This window comes from Drosophila erecta, unplaced genomic scaffold, assembly GCF_003286155.1.
Source record: "Drosophila erecta strain 14021-0224.00,06,07 unplaced genomic scaffold, DereRS2 tig00000126-arrow-pilon, whole genome shotgun sequence".
Classification (NCBI taxonomy): Eukaryota; Metazoa; Arthropoda; class Insecta; order Diptera; family Drosophilidae; genus Drosophila; species Drosophila erecta.
The window spans coordinates 10,149,809-10,169,794 of NW_020825209.1; the positions used below are offsets into that span (position 1 = coordinate 10,149,809).

The 19,986-nt window shown below is 46.3% G+C and overlaps 1 protein-coding gene across 1 annotated transcript in view; it reads right to left on the reverse strand.

The window, feature by feature from the left end:
• LOC6550597 (zwei Ig domain protein zig-8) overlaps positions 1 to 19,986 on the reverse strand; it is a 63,015-nt gene that overhangs the window by 4,226 nt on the left and 38,803 nt on the right. The window contains exons 4-6 of the mRNA XM_001978138.3: positions 11,405 to 11,615; positions 3,605 to 3,732; positions 2,612 to 2,780 (exon numbers count right to left, since the gene is read on the reverse strand). Coding sequence (XP_001978174.1) covers positions 2,612 to 2,780; positions 3,605 to 3,732; positions 11,405 to 11,615 — 508 coding nt within the window. The remainder of the gene's footprint in view (positions 1 to 2,611; positions 2,781 to 3,604; positions 3,733 to 11,404; positions 11,616 to 19,986) is intronic.

Sequence of the window (19,986 nt, forward strand, 5' to 3'; positions counted from 1 at the left end):
AATTGGATTGGGGCTCGGATTCTGTGTGGCCCAGTGGTCCATGGACTTCAACTTGACCGTGGAGCTGAGGCAGCAGTTCAATTAATGAAACGACTTTGATGTGCTGCTGCCCACAGCCCCGACTTTTGTGTGTGGCTAGGTGTAATGATCGTCTTAGATGGCCGAGAAGTCCGAAACGGAAGTGCACAAGTAGGCGTAAGCGGCTTTGTTTCGGCTTTGAAGTGGGCCAAATTATCAATAATGCAACAGCCGAAGGAGGTGAGTGCAGGGTGAGAAACAAAATCTAGAAATTATCTGAGGCGGCTAATTTACTTAGATTGGGGCCTCCTGCCTTAAATTCTCCCAGTGTATGCCAGTTGCAGGCGGCCAAGCGGTCAGCAAGGACGAGTTTGGTCCTGCAACGCTGAACTGGAGGTGAACTCTGGGTTGAGAGTGGAAGTGGCAAGTCAAGTCGAAAGCGAAAGCGAACGAATGAATGAACTCGAGACGCAGTCGAGACAATGAAATGAAAGCACGCTTCTGTGGAAACTGTAGGACATCAAATTAAATGCTAAATGCATTTGTCCGCTCGCTTTCTGATTCGCAGGAAGTCCAAAATCTACAACGGGCTTTAGTCAAACTAATGAGCACAACTCACGAAAACGGCAATTAATTTTGGGAGCTCCTTGAATGCAGTAAACTGGAGCAGATACTGGGAAAATCGCTGGCAAAGTGTTGCAGCAGCTAAATATTTAATATCACACCAAACGCAAGCCGAAATCGAATAGCTGACAACATTGGAGCATGAAATGGAATCCAGTGCGACTTTCAGCTCGAAATAAGATGCCAAAAACCTGCTCGACTCCGTGCTCTTGATTTCCTTGCCGCCGAAAGCTCATTTGCCGACTTAGGCATGCCTCGCCGCTCAAAGAGTTCGGCGCCACCGGAAGGGGATGTACTTGTAATCCCGCCAGCAGCCGCACCCAAAGGGGGCGCTACCGGAAGTGGGCGTGCTCCTCTTGAATGCCTCCATGTCGATTTCAATTTGGCTGACAAAACTGCGGCAGAGCTGCACAAAATATCAAATTAATTAAAATGGAAGTGTACTTTTCAGTCATAGCTGCGAAACTTGTGAAATCGAACTGCTTTTCTGTAAAAAGCGTTCGATTTTGCTCGCATAATTCGCAGTTGCAGGATACATTTATATTTACTTATTTGTATGTGCTTTATTTGCAGCTTCCAAGGCTCCATGATTGATGCAATCCACTTGGTTGCCGGAAAATGACCATTTCGTGATCGATCTGTTTGATTCCCTCTTCGCCGCGCAGCCGTCGGATATTTTTTATTAAATAAACTACTTGGGTGGTGGGTGGTGGGTGGTGCTTGCTTCTGACCCCCCGCCCACGCAGCACCCCCCCCCCCCCCCCCCCCCCCTGGCATCAATACCCACGCCCTGCGGCGCTTTTGCCCGCAACGCTGAGCGCAAACAACTTGTGTTAATTACTTAAGTTTCAGCAGTTGTTCCACTTAACAAGTTGCTTCTTCTGCTTCTTCTGCTTCTTCTACTTCTTCTTCTTCTGCCACACTCGCAGTTGTTGTTGTTACTGTTATTTTAGTCTAATTCCACGGCGTATTTGTTGTAGCGTGCCGCTTACACGCCAAAGTCATTTGCGCTCAAGTTGTTAAACTTTTTGCTTTGTAAGCGCTTTTTTCCGGCCTCAGCGGAAGCGGCGAACGCCGGGCGGAAGTTCAGGGGGGCGGGGTGTGGGGGCGGTTGCTGACGAAAAGGGGGAGTGGCAGCCAAAAGCCGGGGAAGCCCGCTGGCGAAACAGAGAGAGCGGCGTCTGCGGCATAAACGAGTCAAAACTTGCGCAAATGTTGATGCTCAAAGTTTTTCCTAACTAATTTTCTTTGACTTCGACATGTGCGTGTGTGTATGTGTGTGTGTGTGTGTGGAAATTTGAGATGCGGCAACAAATTGAGGAGATCTAACTTGCGCAGCCAATAGATTCACACATTTATGGAATCATAAATCACAAAGATTAGCCAGGCAGCATACGTTGTATTATAAAATTAATATCTGTGTATCTATGTATAAACAAAACTTAAGTAGTGAGTAAACGATTTTTAGCTAAACGACTTTGTAGTGAGTTTTCCCAGCACATTTTGCTCCACGCCCATTCGACGGAGCATGAGACTTAAAAGCAGATTGCTCATACGCAAAGTTGCCCAAGTTGGCTAATTGTTGGTAGCACCCCCGGCAGTTTTCCCTCCCCCCAAAAATCCATCCAGACTGCACGAGCTTTTGGAAAAAGTTGTCGTCAATCACTGGACGCGCTCGTCTGTCAAATAAAGCCAAACAAGCTTAGTTGACTTCTGGGGCCGCACATTTGTCTTGCTCGCAAAGTGACCCCCAGTCCTGCACTGCGAGAAAAGTGCTCGAAATCGAAGCAGTTGGGTTGCTGGCAGCACTTTTGGCTTCCCAGCCGATCTATTGCTACGTTGACTTGGCCATTTCCCTCGGAGCAGTGTCCTTGGAGTGCAAGGACAACCAGACAACCAGACAACCAGACAGCAAGGACAACACTCATATTTAGGCAAGCCAAAGCGTTTTGCATACCGGGCTACTCACCATCGACGATATGCACGCGCACCGTGGTCGGGTTGGCATTGGAGGGGGTGCATGTGTAGAGTCCCGAGTCCTGGGTGATGGCCTTCTGCACCAGGAGCCGGCTGGTGGTCAGCACACCTTTCTCGGTGACTAATGATATGCCGCCGCGAGGTGAATCGAAATTTATGATCTGAAATAAATAACGCCGACGGGGGACGGCAAACAGCTTAAGTGCCAGGAAACACAATGTGTTTTTTTTCTCTCTTTCTCTCTTTTTTTTTTTTGGTTTTTCTGGGTTTTCAAGGCAGCTGGACTAGATTGCTACATTTCCAGTTTGTTGTGGGTATAATATTTGGGTTTGTGCTCGTGTTCCTTTTCGGGATGCTGGGTGCAGAGCATGTTAGTTAAATTTTTATTAATGACATCGTGTTAGTCAAGCCGGCTGCGCTTTGGCTTCAAAGCTTCGTTGTGCCAGCAACTCCCGAAAAATAACAGAAACAAATAACAGAAAAAAAATGGAAACCGGCAACAGCATTTCCTTGACATTTGCACAGGCAAAAAATGGAGAAAAGTGGCCAAATGAGATTGCGGCTGACCAGAGATTTTGTACCTTGTTAGGATAGGGACTTGTGTAAATATTTGTTGGCCAATGTGGAAGGCTTAGACTTTTCCGAGCCCCCTTCATTGGAGCGAAATTGAATACTTATGGTTCCATTACTAATTTTATCTACTCTGGAAATTTGGCAGTCTTACGCCAAAGGGTTGGCAAAAATATGACGAGGGAAAACAGAAATTCCCAAAAGGCACCGAACAAAAGGTAACGTAAGAATCCAAGAACCCTTATCAAATGTAATTATCGATGCGGCTTTGAGCCCCGCATTATTATATGATATTATATGGTACTTGGGGTCAGCCATGAATATGTTAGCCTTGCAAATACGTGCACATGTCAAATGGTTTCGCTGCGGTTTCGCGGTATTTATACATTTTTGAGATGGCTTCTTGTGGACTCACCTCGCGGTTGTGGGACCAAATGACGGTTGGCGGCGGTTCCGGTGCGAATTTCACAATGCAAGTCAGATTGATGGTGGATCCGCGGTTGATGTGCAGCTCGGGGCCGCCGATGATGTCGGTGACGGGCTCTGAAAGACAAAGGAGCAAAAATGAGATATACATTTGGCCAAGGAGGGGGAAAATCATTCCATAAGCTGCGGCGCACACACAAAACGGCGCATAAACCATTTTGAAAGCTCATTTCGGTTAAGCCAGAGCAACAATAAGAGTAAAAAACAAAAAGTACACACACACACACAAGAGATGCGCAAGGACATTAGGAGTCGTCCTGAGCCTGTTTGAGAAAAGTTTATCTACCGTTGCGTTAAATTGTTTTCTTTCCTGCTGCGTAACCTAACCCTCTAAAAACTGGCAGCACCCACTAACCAGAAAAATAAAGAAATACAAGGAAAACCATGTGTATTTGACATCTACACGTTTGCTTGCTTTCTTATTCATCGTAAAACAATTTGTGACTTCCGCGTAGGGGAAAAGCGGTCAAAAACTCAAGGCTGGCTAAAAAAAAGTAAGCTCGAATAAATGCAAAGTGCCGTCGGAAAAGGAGGAAAATATACGACAAAAATGAGAAATGGGGAAGAACAGAAATCTCAAATTCAAATGCTGGCCAAAGTAAACAGCAAATTGTGTCATTAGTTCAAGGACATTGATTGAAATCTCGGTTGGTCGTAACTAAAATTGGAAATTCCCAACTTCTCCCCCAGACACTTTCAGAAATTCTTCCGTGCAGTGAGCGAAAAAGCTTGCCCTCCAAGTACAATTTTCCATTTGGAAAATCAGGCTAGCTTATAAAGTGCTTACAGCACTAGCATTTAATCTTTTCAACACTTAGTCCCTGCGCAATATTGGTTCCTTTCCAACACTACAAACATTTTAGTTCTGACTATTGTTTTTAGTGCATATTCTGTATAGAGCCTTTCCTGCTCTCTTCTCTTGTTCAATGCTAATAAATTGGGATTTCTTTGCTGCCTTCTCTCCTTCTCCTTCTCCATCTCTATCTCCACATCCTTCGGCACCTCCCCCTCCCCCGCTCTCTTCGCCATTTTGGGAAGCAGCAAAATGGCTGCTTTAGCGCTTCCGGTTCTCAAAGAACTTTCGGCAGTGTTTGTGTGCGTGTTGGAAAGTGCAGTTACTGTAGTCGCTAACGGTAATGTGCTCTCTTGGCTGAAAACGCCGCTAAAGGTTAGTGAAAGTTATGTACTGCCGAATGGCTGCCACTCGCCCAAAGAAAGTGGGCGGCTGGTTAGGTGGGCGTGGCATGGCGCGGCATGTGTCGGCGGTTTTCCTGCTCTTCGCTGGATTTTTTCCCTTTTGGGCTATGCCCCATTTTGCTATGCATCTCGTGCTCGTATCTCTCAATCTCCATTTGAAGTTCTTTATGCTCCGCAGTTATCTCTCAGCGGCACATTTCCCCCTCGACCCGCGTTAGTGGCACATTTGCCAGAGATTTGATCTCCGAGTAGTCGGATACTTGGATACTTGGATACTCGGATACTCGGTCAACCTGATGTGCAGTTAACTCTGCGAATAATCCGAGCTCTTCTCACAAAAGTTTCGCTGCATATCCGTGCGCCACAAAAAGTAACTCAATGGGATTTCAGCTGGGAAATGCCTCGCGAGTGCCATAAGCAAAAAGTTTGTAAAGTGGCAGCATTTTAGGGCAAAATTCAGTAATCGAAAAATGCAAGAGGAAGTCGCTCTACATGGATATGAATACAAACTGGCTAAATGGCCTAATCTAATTTTATATAAAGACTGCCATTAAATGGTTAGCCGATGAAAGAAGCAGTAAAACCAGACATATGCACCACTTTCAATCGCTGCGAGTATTCAAGACTGCACTTGGCTTTAAAGGCGGGCAAAGCGAAGATCCCAACGCCCAGGAGACTTCAACTTGTTGAAGATAATTTTCGCCTGCACTTTGAAGTGTCACCTTGGTCTGGAAACTTTCACATGCCTGAAATATTCAGGCGAACGAGCACTTGCCTTCAGTATTTTACATTTCCCCCTGCACGGCCTGCATGGCCTTATTTATTCCCTTTTTTGGTGCCACCTACGTTGGCCGCCAGCTTTTATGGCAATTTAAACTTTGCCGTTCGCAACACATTAAACTTATTGATCCGAAACTGGTGCGGCAACGGAACCCTACGGAATTTGGCCGGCGCCTTTAAAAACAATGCCAAAAAGGACACGGCAGGCGGGAGGGGGCTGCGTAGAAAATTGCGGGTCATTCGGCACATGTGGGCGTTATGTGTGTGCGCCTGGGGGCCTGGGGGGCGTGGCACACGTACGCATGTGTGCAGCAAGTTAATATTAAACAAATATTACGCATGCGACACAAGGGAGCAGCTGGAAATCATCAAACGCTTTCGCATTGTGTGTGTGAATGTGGTTGTGTGCCCTTTGACATTGCGAATGTGTGTGTGTAGCGCCAAGAAGTATGCAGCAGGTTTATTATTTATGCCATTCATGCGGTAGAGCATTCAAATAACCCGCCATATCGGTCCGAACACCCCACGCCATCACTTCCACATTCCAGCAGTCCGGCAGGAATTTATGACCTTTTTACTTTTAATTTGGACAAGATGCGGGGCGCTATCTGGTGGGGAATTCCATTCGATCCGGCCCTTGGAGCATTCGGAACGGATTATCTCTGCTCATTTTTAGTTCTCCTTCGGTGCGCCAAGTGACCCCATCCCGTGCCCATCGCCACTCACCGAATCCGACTCCATTCCAACCGAAGCCGACTTTCAGAAGAGCCCTTTAATAGACCAGCAATCAAGCCACCGAAATAAGTCATTTCTGAACTAGAAAGGCAGAAAGTATTACCCATACTTGCGATGCCACCGTCTTGACCGCGACTGTACTGTACCTTGCTCTGCGCCAAGTGCGTGACCAGACTGCAAACGGCAATGGGCGATGGGCGTTGGGATATTAGGATAGTCCAAAGGGCTGGGCAGCAACTTCAACTCATTAATCAACGTAATTTGGAGTCCTTGGGAGTGTAAACGGCGCTTATGAATGATTCATGGTCCACTTGGGTAGCGCTCGACCAGGTCTTCCCCCTTTCGATTTGGGTAACTACTATTTGGGCGCTCTTATCGAATTAGTTGCTGCATTTGCGCCTTGCACTTTGATTAATCGACATGTCAGCATTTGAGCCTAATTTGCAACTTTTATGCCGTAGCATTCGAATGTGATTTATGGCCCAAAGGCAAATATCAAAGTCGCACACACACACTTATTGGCAGATTGGCGAAACAGCCCCCGGAATGGGCCTCCGATGGGCCCTGTCACTTAAAGGCATGTAAATCACATAATAAATTTCAATAAAAAGGCAAATAAAAGCCATCAGACGTGTATGTGCCCAAAAATGATTCACAAAAGGTCGAATTCACGAGCAGCCCGCATTTCTGCTTGTTTACAAGCTGATTTTTAATGCCTGCCGAAAAGCATTCGATATTTGATATGTGCCTCGACTTAAGATGTCTACGGAATGTCTAGGAGCTTGGGAATGATTCCATTCCAGTTGCCGACGGCTCCTTAAATCACTTCATTCGGGACAGACCCTAGAATATATTTGCTAATATTCAGGTTCTCATTCAACTTTAAATTAGTAGTTCAGCACTGAAACTATGGTATTTTAAAGTACCATACATACTTGCCCTATGCCCTCTGCCAGTCCCAAAAACGCTCGCAATCTTTAATGCGCACCATAAAAGTGTCAGCGTTCCGGTGCGGAATTTTATATGTTTTCTTTGCTGTCATAAAGGTTAACGTAATGCCGCCTATAACAACACACAAGCACCCACTTAGACAAAATCGGGGGACGGGGCACGCCCACTTTGCGAAGCTGAAACTGAAACTGAAACAGAAACTCCGAAGGCAGCAAAGGCTTACACGCTCATAAACCTTTATGCGTTTTCAATTGAATTGTCCCGAAGTTTTGGGCGGATCCCGTCCCGACCTTCATTTTCCGTCGACTGTGGGCAATAAAATTTGTTGCCGTTGTCGCCATTGTTCTACGAGGCGCGATTTTATGATACCGCCAACATATTTCAACTTGGCAACGAGAATGAGCGAGATTGCGTTCAAAAAAGGATTTATTTAGAGCACAAAATGTGCTCAAAAATATTATTGCCTGCTTGTGGACACCTTAATAGGTGATTTAGTGCATGCCTCTAGTGATCAATATCATCCGACTAATCTTCTCCTAAAATCCGCTGGCAGCCAAGACTGCTGCAAAGTATTGTTCGCCTCGAACTATTAGCCAATTGAAATGCTAAATGGCCAATGGCAAAGTGGTCCCTGGGCAGAGCGCAACAAGCTCTTTGGCGGGAACAATGGGAACACGGAGGACAATGAGTTGGTTGCCACGCTCTGTGGCACGTACACGATTCGACGGTTCAATAGTTGATTGGGCAACGGCTTATGAACTTGCCCCAACACATGTATACATATATAAATGCGAGCTGCGAGCTGCGAATTGCAAATGGCGATTGGCGAGTGGCGAGTGGCGAATGGCGAATGGCGGATTGCGAAATCGACTTTTGTCCGTTGATTGACTCCGCCTGTCCGAACAATCGGGACAAAAGGCAGTCGTGGCAAACAGCTTGCAGTTGACAGGATGCAAAGCCAGAATCTATCAAGCGTGCATTATAAATTCAATATGCATCGCACACACGCGCCCGAGCTCCATGCATACATATTATACATGGCACTGGAATAAGCGATGGACTCGATCCGAATGCAATGGAATTGATTTGATTTAAGCCCTTTCTCGTTTTAATACGCTTATATTTCTGCACTCCGCATTGCAAAACAAATCAAGGCTTAACTCCAAAGGTGTGCAAGCGTGCATTTTAGGTCTGGGTTGCTCCATGATTGTACTAAGTCCCAACAACTACTTTTCTCCGTTGACTGTACTAGTATTCATTAACTATCGCCTCTACTTGGCGACGTATGCTGTCTCCCCACAAATGTAATGGTCGTACACTTCTGTCGCATAAACCTTCTGGCGCTGGGCTTGTCCAGGAAATTGACTTGAATTATTTGGCATTTGGCATACGGCATTCGGCACCCCACAAGCCAATAACTTAACCGGCGATTGCTAAGCCACCCCTCGAATCGCCCAATTTCATGGCGGCTGTCGTCAGTGACAAATGCTAAAAACTCACTCGCCCACACTCCACGTGGATTCGGGCGGGTTTCGTCACGATGCTTTCGTCACGAAGCCAATGACAGACGGACGCACTTTATTTGCTGGCATTTGGCATAACAACAAGGACGAATGCCAACGTTTAGTCCTCGACAAGGATACTCAGAGTTACACTTGAATGGAAGGGCTCAGAGTCAAATTGATATTTATAATATACATATACGAGTATATATAAAACAAATTGTTTCGTTACTAGGCCAACTCAAGCTGCTGTTGTTAAATAAACGGGTGAGTTCTGGAAGGTAAAATACCCAGCTGAAATGACCGCAAGTATACGTTACTTTTTCGAGTGCAATGGACTCCGTTTCAGGGTGTGATCTACAGTCAAAACCAGAATAATAGCTTAAGCTTGGGCAGAAATGCGCCGGTTCGCTGGCAAACAACCGCAAATGTGTTTGTGCGTGACTGCGGGCAGGGCCACGCCCCAGTTCGGAACGCCCCCCTTCCGGTATCCATCCATATCCGCTCCGCACATCCCATATATACACACATATATATGCACACATACGCACGAGTTATATGTAGATATATATACCCCACACGAACCCCGAAGGCAAAGTGTTGAAAGTGGAATTATGTGTGTTTGTGTTGACATTATAATAATGGTTTGGTTTATGTTTATAGTCTGCCTCATGCAACCGTACACATGTTCGTCCTTGCGTCCTGTCCTCGGCGTCTACAGCTATTCCGATTCAGGTTCTGATTCCGATTCCCATTCCCATTCCCACTCCCACTCCCACTCCCATTTCCACTCCTCTTTCAATCCCTAGCGCCCATTGCAACATTTGCTGCCATGTCCATGCCACATGTCTGTGTGTGCTTGTGAGCTTTGATTACTATTCAAATATTGTGACAGTGTGAAAAATAAACAAATTTGCATTATTTATTTTCATATTTGCTTCCTTGCCCGCCCAAAAATAAGCTCCATCTGCCACAACCCCGCAAATTCTCCCATCGTCCTGCGTCCTGCGTCCTCCGTCCGAAAAGGGAAACGGAAACTTTTCGCACGCTTCGCCCGCCAGAAAAGTTTGCTCGTAATTTTTCCAACAATTAATAAAACAAATTATGCATTGAAAAGTGGCGGCGGGGGGCGTTGTGATTTAAATAAGATATCTACAAAGTGCCTAATGTCGAAAAATGTCTGCTATCTGGGCTTGTTCGCGTTGAGAAACATATTAATTGATTATGATTGAAGTTTTGGGAACTAGGGAGCAAGCTAATTGCTCCAGGGCCTCTTAAAGTGGCATTATATGCATATGTATTTGGGTTTTCGAAGGAGTAAAGAATTGTATGCTTCTATTGACTTTAGGATGTAGGCACAGTTGCTTTTCCCTTGTGAAAAATATATGACGGATCGCTCTCAGGCATCCACTTTCCGCTGAAAAAGTAGCCACAGCTGCGGTCATGACAAAGTAAATCTAAAATACGCAAAATATTGTGTGTCGTGTCATTAGTTTGCGGCGCCTCAAAGAGATGGCAACGTTTTCTTGCCAGCGCCTTTTTGTGCCGCATAAGTTGTGATTTATGAGCCGGGGCAGCCACACCGCAGCCCATCCCACTAGCACCGACTTTCGCCCGGTATCCCCAGTTCATAGTAGCCACCATCTCAGATCATCACGCGCGTCCCCTGGTCGCTTGGCTGCTTGGCTGCTTGGGTGCTCATCGGATGGACCAGGAAGACGCTGGATGGGCGAAACTGGGTGGCGGCGGCCTGTGAAAAGCCATAAAGTGCAAATGGTGCCCAGGGGAATCATCAAACAGCAAAAAGCTGCCATAAAACGACACAAACATGTGCGCCACACCAACACCGCGCGCTGGAGTGGAAATGCTGGATGTGGCTGGTGGACTCTAGGTGGCAGGATAGCTGCGATGCGGCGATGCGGGGATGCAGGGATCAGGTAGCTGAAATGGAGACCCGGAAATAGATACCCCATCAAGTGGTCAGCATTCGCTGGCACGGCGGTGTCTGTGTCTGTGTCTGTGTGCCCACCAAGCCAGATTGGATATCAGTGTAAACATCAAAGTAGTTGGCAAATCACTCACACGTAGCCAACTAAAAGCGTGGAGCTTTTGGAGCTGGAGGGCTTGGCTAAGATGGTCGGCGGTGGTGGGAAGTGGGAGTGGGGAAAGGAATGTGCGTGGCATACAAATTGGCGGCAGTTTTGGGGCCACACTGAGCGAAATAACGACGCCGCTTGATTAACTTGCCAGTGGAGAGGGAAAGTGGAAATGGAAATGGGCATTAATAGAATAACGAGGGGGCAACCCCCAAATGAAGTTGGCTTTCTCGTTTTGTAGCAGCCCCACAATTTATGTTATATATATATTTGCATGGCTTCAATGGAAGGACTTCATTGCAAGGACTCCTGCGTAGCTCCAATTGAAACTATATGCACTTCTGTGAAATTAATTTGTCGCATGCTGGCATGCGGTTGCAATTATATAATTATAGCACAAACAAATGGGCTGCAAATCATAATACAAGTGTTATCCCATTTCAGACGAATACATCTGCGCCTACTCACCAACAATGTTGAGGTAGACGGAGTGTCCAATCGGGGGCGTGGTCGATATCTGGCACTCGTAGATGCCGGAGTCCTTGCGCTGCGCGTAGCGTATGCGTAGTGTCCAGTCCTCGGCGTGCGGCGAGTGCATTGCCTCGAATCTCTGGTCGGAGGTGTATGTGTAGCGGCCCACGGTCAGCAGGTGTATGTCCCTGTGTCGCACCCAGGACACCTGTAAGGACGAAAGAGGGAGAGAGGCACTTAGTACGGCGTCTGGCGAGGGGCAGCCTCAAAGTGCAGTGCCAAACTGACTTTTGGGGCTTTTAATTGCGCGCTTAGTCATCGATTTGACTTCTGTGCGTGTGTGTGTGTGTGTGTGTGAGGCTGTGTGCGTGCACGATTACAGGACATCCTCTCCGCCACACTCACACACGCACAACAGCCACAGGAGAGCGTCGCACGATAAACAATTTAAATGCCAAATTGAAATCGAATGTGGCTGGCCCACTGCTTACACCGCAAGAAACTCTAGGGTGCTGCGTTTCAGATAAATAGTTGCATCGAATTCTTGAGGTTCAAAATGACTTGCAAAACAACCGCGCTGCTTCCCGACTGATAATATAATTATTATTCCCAATTATTTGGAAAGACCATCGATTTGGTTTCAGTGTCGGACTTGCTGAGCTTAGCCAGCGCGCCGAAAAGTGCAGGACTCGATGCTCCGCTATGCTCTTTGAGTTTTATGGCGAATCAGCAGCCCCTCGACGGCTCTTAACTGTTGGCCATAATTACGCGCCGCTTAACTCGCTGCCAGGGGCGTGGAAAATGGGGGGGGAAATGGGGCCTGACAAATCAACAAACGCATCGCATTTGGGGTGCGGGTGGGGGAAAAAGGATTTCGGGCTGCGGCACGTTGACAGCGCCTGTGGTCTGTGGCAATGGCGCGAAACAATCGCATGCCGAAGTGTGTGCCTGTGGATAGGGGCCGCCATTGAGGATTTGGGATTTCGGGATTTCAGAATTTCGGGATTTCGGCGTTTCGGCATTTCCCCGTTTCGGCGTTCCGGATTGTGTTGACTTTGTCCCACTGCCCGCATTTACATACTGCGTACCACAGTGTGCCGCTGACCAACTTGCAACGCCACATGCACAAACGCCCAGCTTCTGCATGTTTAAATGCGAGCTGGAATCGAACATTTTGCATGATTGGCAAATGGAGCGGCAGCTGCAGCAGATGTCCTTTTCCTCTTCCCCCTCCTGCTCCCTGGCACATTTTCATATTTCCTGTTCGGCCACACTCCCAATCAAACGCTGCGAGAAATCACTGCATATTACAGCCAATTGCAGTAACAAAATTCTGCTATTCCCATTTTATTGCATTCTATTGCCAATATGAGTACCGAGAACCCAGTAGTCCAGATATTATGCAAAGGTTTTCAGCTGCAGTTCGGATGTACAAAAATGACTCTTAATTGTTTTGCTCTCTGCAGCCTGTCACATCGAAGTTTATTCGTTTTCGTTGTCCTGCCAATTGTAATTATTTCAAGGGACTCTGCCCGTCCGTCCTCTATTTAATTGTGCTTTTGTTTCAAAATGCAGCTCACTCGAGTGCACTCCAAAGTGCACACTATGCATGTGTGAGTGGCTGATTATTTGTTCCAAGCTGCTGGTTTTACGCATTTCCACTCTGGCAACTGAAAATCCCAGGACTCGCAGCACTTCTTATTGCACGTTTGAACATGATTGATTTCAGTGTGGCCAGCCTGGCTTGTGATGCTTAAGACAGCACACCAATGCATTTTCTCGCACTATAAAATGCAATAGGTATGCATTATTAAAGTGATTAGTTTCAGAGTAGTCTATTTTCAGATACTGCACTCGCAACTAATGACCCTAAATTTGGCCTGTTTAGAGCGTCATGTATTTTTTAGCTGTTTTACTGTTTAACTATGCTTGGCTTAGTCATTACGCACAGTTGGTAATTATTTTGTGCGGCTTTTGGGTCTGTTAATGAATTTGTTGTGCAATTTGCACCCTGGCAATCATCAAGTTGCATTCTGGGCATTCTGTGTGAAGGCAATTAGATAATTACGACAACATTATTGGCAAATTAATTTTGATTTTATGCGGCGGATGCAACACGCCAAAAAGAGGATTGCACATTGTGCCCAGCCCTGTTTCCCCGCCCTGCCAACACTATACATACTTGTATATACCCTTACTGTGTTGCAAGTGCGCATTTTTGTTGCATTCAGCCTGGGATTTGTTGTTGCCGATTGTGTTGGCGGCAGGCCAAATGATTTGGCAAGGAAAATCGGGGATTTTGCGATTGCCTTGGCCCATTTAGCAGTGCCAACATAAATTCCCAGCCATATAATATATAATGAAATAATATCCAGGCAGCTCACCTAATGAACACGATATTCACGATTGGTATTCAATTTAAAAGTGCACTTTCTAGCCATTTGATAAGGTTTACCTACAGCCCGAAGTCATGTGGCAAAGGGAAAATTTAAAACAAGTAGATTAACTAAAAAGCAAAGCTTTGCTCCCGAAATGCTATTAAAATATATAAAGGCAAACGCTTAAGCTGCTAATCAAAAAATACAAATTTTTGCATAGTCAAAAGGAGTGCTCAGAACGGAAATTGCATTAATCGTTAGAGGCAAAAATACACAAATATTTATGCATAAGAGTGGAAAATTGATGATGGCAACCTCAAAGTGCAGGCTTACAATTTCCCAAAATCTCGATCCATTCAGTTGTTCTCCACAGTAATTGGCGAAAACTCACTCACATACACGTACATATGTACGTTCGCAATCCTTGAGCTCGCCAAATATTGTTATGCATAAATTTGATTGCATTTTGATTTCAGTCGGATTCGCTCGAGTCCCCGCCCCCCTGCCTACGGACTCCCTTCATCCCAACTGGCAAAGCAATTTGTGGTGCTTCAAAAGTGATTTCCGCTGCTCAGTACTTCAAAAATCGTAAGGGGTTCTAGTTTTGTGCCCCATCTGAAGCCATTATTGTGTGCTGCAAAATTTCCATTCACTTTCCGATTTTGATTCTGATTCTGATTCCGATTCATCCCGATTGCAAGAGCAGTAGCATCTGGCTTTCGAGGCGCTCCAAATGAAGTGACCCACACGCCAAAAATCCCTGAAATCTGCAATCCCAGCCGAGATTCTCGAGCCATGGCATAAAACAGTTGCCGGTTACGGCCATTTCAAATATGCCTCTGGCTTTTTTGGCATCCACGGGCTTGCTGCTCCTCGTCCGCCCACTTTCCCGCCACCTTCCGCCCACTTTTGTGTGCCAAAAGGGGCGTGGCCGCTGGCAGGCCAACGACAGGAAGCGAAAATCCAGCAGCAGCAGCAGCAGCAGCAGCAGAAATGAGCAAAATTATGAGTGCAGAATTTTCTAATTTAATGTGATTATTATTTGCACTATCTTGCCGGGCGAGAGCAGGGCTCAATTTATTTTGCACAATTTTCTGGCCAACATCACGGAAGTGTCATTAGTCAGGTTTCTGTGCCATCGGAAACGGATGAGATGGAGAATCCGTGGGGGGATCGGGTTAATGCAGCTTTGGAGCCATGGAGCTGACAAAATATTTGGCTTTAAGTCTGCAATTCAATTAAAGCAAGGTAAACACGGCAAAATGAATTACATGTATAATTAAGTGTACTTCAAAATGGGTTTAGTGCATGCCTAAAACCATCGAAACATAGTGCATTCCAAAATTCAAATGGAATTGCGCTTTATTTAAAAGGATAATCATACCAATGGTGTACATATTAACATTTAAGTTTATTAACACTAAGCTGAATTAGTTTTTTTTTTTTAAATAAGACACAAGGTTTCACTTCAATTGCAGTAAATTCACATCGCATTAATTGCGATGCTCCAAAAGGGCAGTAATAAATTGTTATTCCGACGAGCTAGCAAACATATATCATATAGCAAGAAATAATAATAGGAAAAATATGCTTTGTAAATGGCAATCATAAATGTAGCCTTCAGTGAGGCAACAATAATCCAGAGGATTGTTAGTCCCGGGAACTTTTGAGACACCTTTTTCCCCCGTTTCCGGGAAGGAGATGGCCGAAATGACTTGTGAGTTTTGTGTGTTTTGTGTGCTTTGTGTGTGGGGGTGGGAAAATCCAACGGGCGAAGGTCGACCTGTGCCACCCCCTGTGCACCCCGCAGTTGGGGGTTTTGGCACTGATTGGCACTTCATTTCGACTGCAGTCGGACTCGCAGCTCGGTTGCCAGGTAGCCAAGTATCGCCGGGTATTGCCAGCTAGTCCCAATCAGCAGCCTCTCACGTGCAGCGACAATGGCAACAATAAACTAAGCAAACAACTTGGCAAAACAGCCGTGCAGGCAGGGGGGAGTAAAAAACGCGGGGCTGGGCGTGAGGAAATACGGTGGAAATCGGGGAAATCGGGGAAATCGGGGAAATGGGGCCCACAGAGTGAGAGTGCAAAGAAACATCTCCTTACATATTCAACAGCAAGGACATCTCATAATTTGCGCTCGTTTCCATCGCCCAAGCTCGGCGCAATATAAACCAACTAAAAAGTTTCACGCAGCGCAAACTTTTAGCTTCCCAGCCACCTAAAAAATACAAAAAAAATGCGGAAAAAAAGGAAAAACCCACTGGATTCCCCAGTAAATGAAAATAAAAGCAGAGCAGAGAAAAAATCGAGCAGCCGTGGGGTAACAAAGTGTCGCCCAAGCAAAGAAAAACAACCAGCGCGCAAAGCGTCGTGGCAAAAACTTGTCAGTGCGGCTTTGGGGACATATGAAGCACATACCGCAGTCCCGATTCGACTAAGGAATTCAAAACCCCCTAAAACAAAGAAGCAAAAACGCTCTTCTAAATTCCCCCTGCCCCCTGCCCCCCGCCCCCCGCCCAGCCAATCATCAGACGGGCGGAATCCTGAGACCTCCTAATGTCCCCGTTGTCCGTGATATGTGTGCCACCGAAAAACAGGAGCAGGAGCGTAAATTAAAACGAAACGAATCGCAAAATACTCTAACAAGCCAATAATACATACTAGTACTTAGTACTTGGCACTTGGTACTTGGTACTTGGTACTTGGTACTTGGTACTTGGTACTTGGTACTTGGTACTTGGTACTTGGTACTTGGTACTTGGTACTTGGTACTTGGTACTTGGTACTTGGTACTTGGTACTTGGTACTTGGTACTTGGTACTTGGTACTTGGTACTTGGTACTTGGTACTTGGTACTTGGTACTTGGTACTTGGTACTTGGTACTTGGTACTTGGTACTTGGTACTTGGTACTTCGTACTTGGTACTTGGTACTTGGTGATTGTGATTGCCAAAGTTCAGCTGCTGTCCGTCTAAAAACTAAGGCATTCTTATTGCAACTTCATATGTACTTGTGTTTCCTTTGAGTCGCTTTGCCCAGGAACTTTTGCAAAGTCAGGGTATTCCGTGGAAAAAGAGGAAAAGCGGAAAAGCGGGAAAGGGCAAGGCGGACCCGAAATCTTTTTGCCATAACAAAAAGCCCGGCTACGGCGACTTTATCGGCGCTCCGGACGGAAAACGCGGCGGACAGATGCAGTGCAGAAGGAAGAGGGGGCAGGGGAAAAGCTGTGCCCCTTAGTTTCCCTTGTAATGCGATTTTCATTTCTTTATTCGCCGCTGTTATTGGCATTTGCAAGGAAAATGCTGCTTTCCTACGCTTTTCATTCATTTTGAATACGTCTTGGGAAATGCAGTTGCCACTCGCTCCCGAAGCTGAGAGCTTTCCAATAGTTTTGGGTTGGCAAACAAGCTATATATTTTCTAAAATCAATACATTCAATTGCCAATCAGTTGGAAAACTAACTGCAAGGATCCCAAAACGATCGCGAGCGCGAAAATGAAAAATCGCGAGTTAAATAGGCTTTAAATTATGCACGCAAATATCGCTTATCAAATAACTGAGTAGTTTTAAGGGGCACAAAACCAGCATAATTTCGTGTTTTATTTACCAATCTAATGGAGCAAAAAGCCGTCACGAACTCGGTGATAAGCCCTCACCAGTAACTGCTGGCTCAGCTCAAGTTTATTTGACTTTGGCAATTGAAACCTCGTTTTTCTGCGGCTGCTGTTTCTACTTTTTGCCACTTTTTGGCCTTCTTTTTTTGGCAACTGCTGTTGGAAAATGTGCTGCAACTGAGGAGCGCGGGAATAAAAAAGGCAACCAATTTGCAGCCCCCCAGCGAACAGCCCCCTCAAGATCCCCGCAATCCGCAATCGGTTTCCGTCTGGGTTTTCCCGGCTGCATGTTTATTTATTTTCACTCTGGCTCGCATCACTTTGTTTTATGCATGTCGCGCATCCTGCTGCCTGGGTCAAAAAAAAGAAAAAGGGTTAAGGCAGATATAACGATGGCGCGACGGAAGGAGAAAAACTGTGCGAAAAGCCACTTCCGGCACTTACAACGACACCTACGCATGGATTGCAGCTCACATTCTTCATTTAGCTCGCACACTGCGAGAAATCGCAGCATACTAAGGGCTATTTACTAGACAGCTGACCAGCTAATCATCTTTGGGCGCTGAGCCAAGTAGGAAAAACCAGTTTACATAGTCTGTACCTGCACATACTGCGCATAAGTTTGATTTGCCTTTATTTCTCGCAGTGCACTAGTTCGAGTGCTCAGCTGCTGCGGTAGCTGTCGCCTTGCCACTTGCAACAAAACTACAGAGCCAAGTCGAAAGTTGCCTCCACACGCCCCCTGCTCACGCCCATTTAAGCTAAAAAGTAAACCAATTGTTAGTTTTAATGGAATTTATTGGGTAAATATTTGCTAAGCACAAGAAATTGCTTGTGAACATTTGTCGTCGTTTGGTTGATTTAAGATTAAAACTTTTGCCATGACGACAGTTTGCCGTGGAGTGGGAGTGGTCAGCCACCCCCATTCCATGGGATGCCAATCAAGCCCAGTGCCTCAATGACATTATTGCTTTTAATTTATTTTGTATTTCTCCGCTCCCAGCCAGAAATACCCATAACCATCCAGCCAGCCAGCCATCCATCCATCCATCCATCCACCCATCCACCCATCCACCCATCCACCCATCCATCCATCCATCCATCCCTTTCGAATCCCCCAAACATCCATCCAGTGCTCTTTTCCCTCCATTTTCCTGTTGTCTGGGGGCTCTGTTAAAAGTTTTCATTACTGTTTGTTAGTTGACGACGTCGCTTTTAGTTAGTAAATGTCTTTCCGAGGCGATGGAGATGGGGAATTGCTTTTTATGATTTATGCTCGACCAAGTTTTAAGACAGCTCCAGCTCCGTTCCAGCTCCATCTCCATCTCCAGCTCCACCAGCAGAGCAGCATGACAAAGCTTTTGTTATGCATCTTTTAATTTGGTCAATAAATGTCGTCCCAGGAAGGACCTAGGGGAGGGGGTGGCAGGAGGGGCTGGGTTTGATTAGGCCACGGGTTTGTGGGCCGGGCTGAATGCCGTTAGGGGCAATTTGCTCGAACACGTTCACTCATTAGTTTGCCCCACTCCTTTAAAGAGGGATTGGCCTTGTCAAACAATGGCCTTGAGGGAGCTGGAACCAATGGGGAGCATTCAGTTTGGCTCGTCACTTGGCGGGTGGCCATCTGGCTATCTGGTTATCCGGCTATCTGGCTATCGGAAGGTCTGGGTCCTGGAAGGTCCTGCCTTTGTCTCAATCTCTCTGGGGGCAAACTTATTCCCCGAAATCAAACAAGTAGCCAAATGATATATGGCTAAAAATTAATGCCCTAATTAAATTGAAGCACTGGGCGGTTAATACTCAGCTATCTGCTGAAACCGCAGTGTTATAAACCAACAAATTGAACTTTTATGAAATGTGTAAAATCTATTTTGCACTAATTCCTTCCTGCAAATGCTGCCATTGCCGGGGGCGTTTAAAAGCATTTCTCTACTTTTCGCACAGCCATGTTGTCATAATCATTTCGAATAGCAACTGACCCTGTTCCCGGCGTGTGGCAGCTGTGGATACCTGGTCTGGGGCACCAGGACAGCTGCCCCATTGTTCGCCAACTGAATTCAGCGTCCATCATGTAATGGCCCCCATCCGCAGTAATTGTTGTTGGGGCTCATGTGCCGCTGGCGCTTTGCGCAGCCTGCTGTTCAATTATTTTACAATCAACTTCGCTGAAAACATCAATGGGTATCGCCCGGGGGTATCGGCACAGCACGAACGTGCCCCATGCCAGCCCGTAGTTGACAATCCCATTGTTGCTGACACTGCTGCCTGGCACACTGAGAGAATAGCACGGTGTTTTCACGATTTATTCGTATAAAGGTATTGTGGAAATTATTCGACTGGTGACAGTGTACTCAGTCAGCTGGCCTGGTGTCCTCCAGAGGAAGAGGTGCTTCTTGGGGCGCACCTTTGTTCGCCCACGACGACGATGCTGATTATATTGAGTTGCAGCCACGCCCCTCGCCACCAACGGGGGGCGCAAGTCGTATTTGTTCCACTTATTCCACTTGAACGCTTCGTTAAGAGCAAACTTTCGCTCTAATGTTTTTCAGCGCTTTTCTTTGCTCGAAGTGGGTGGCACCCTGGC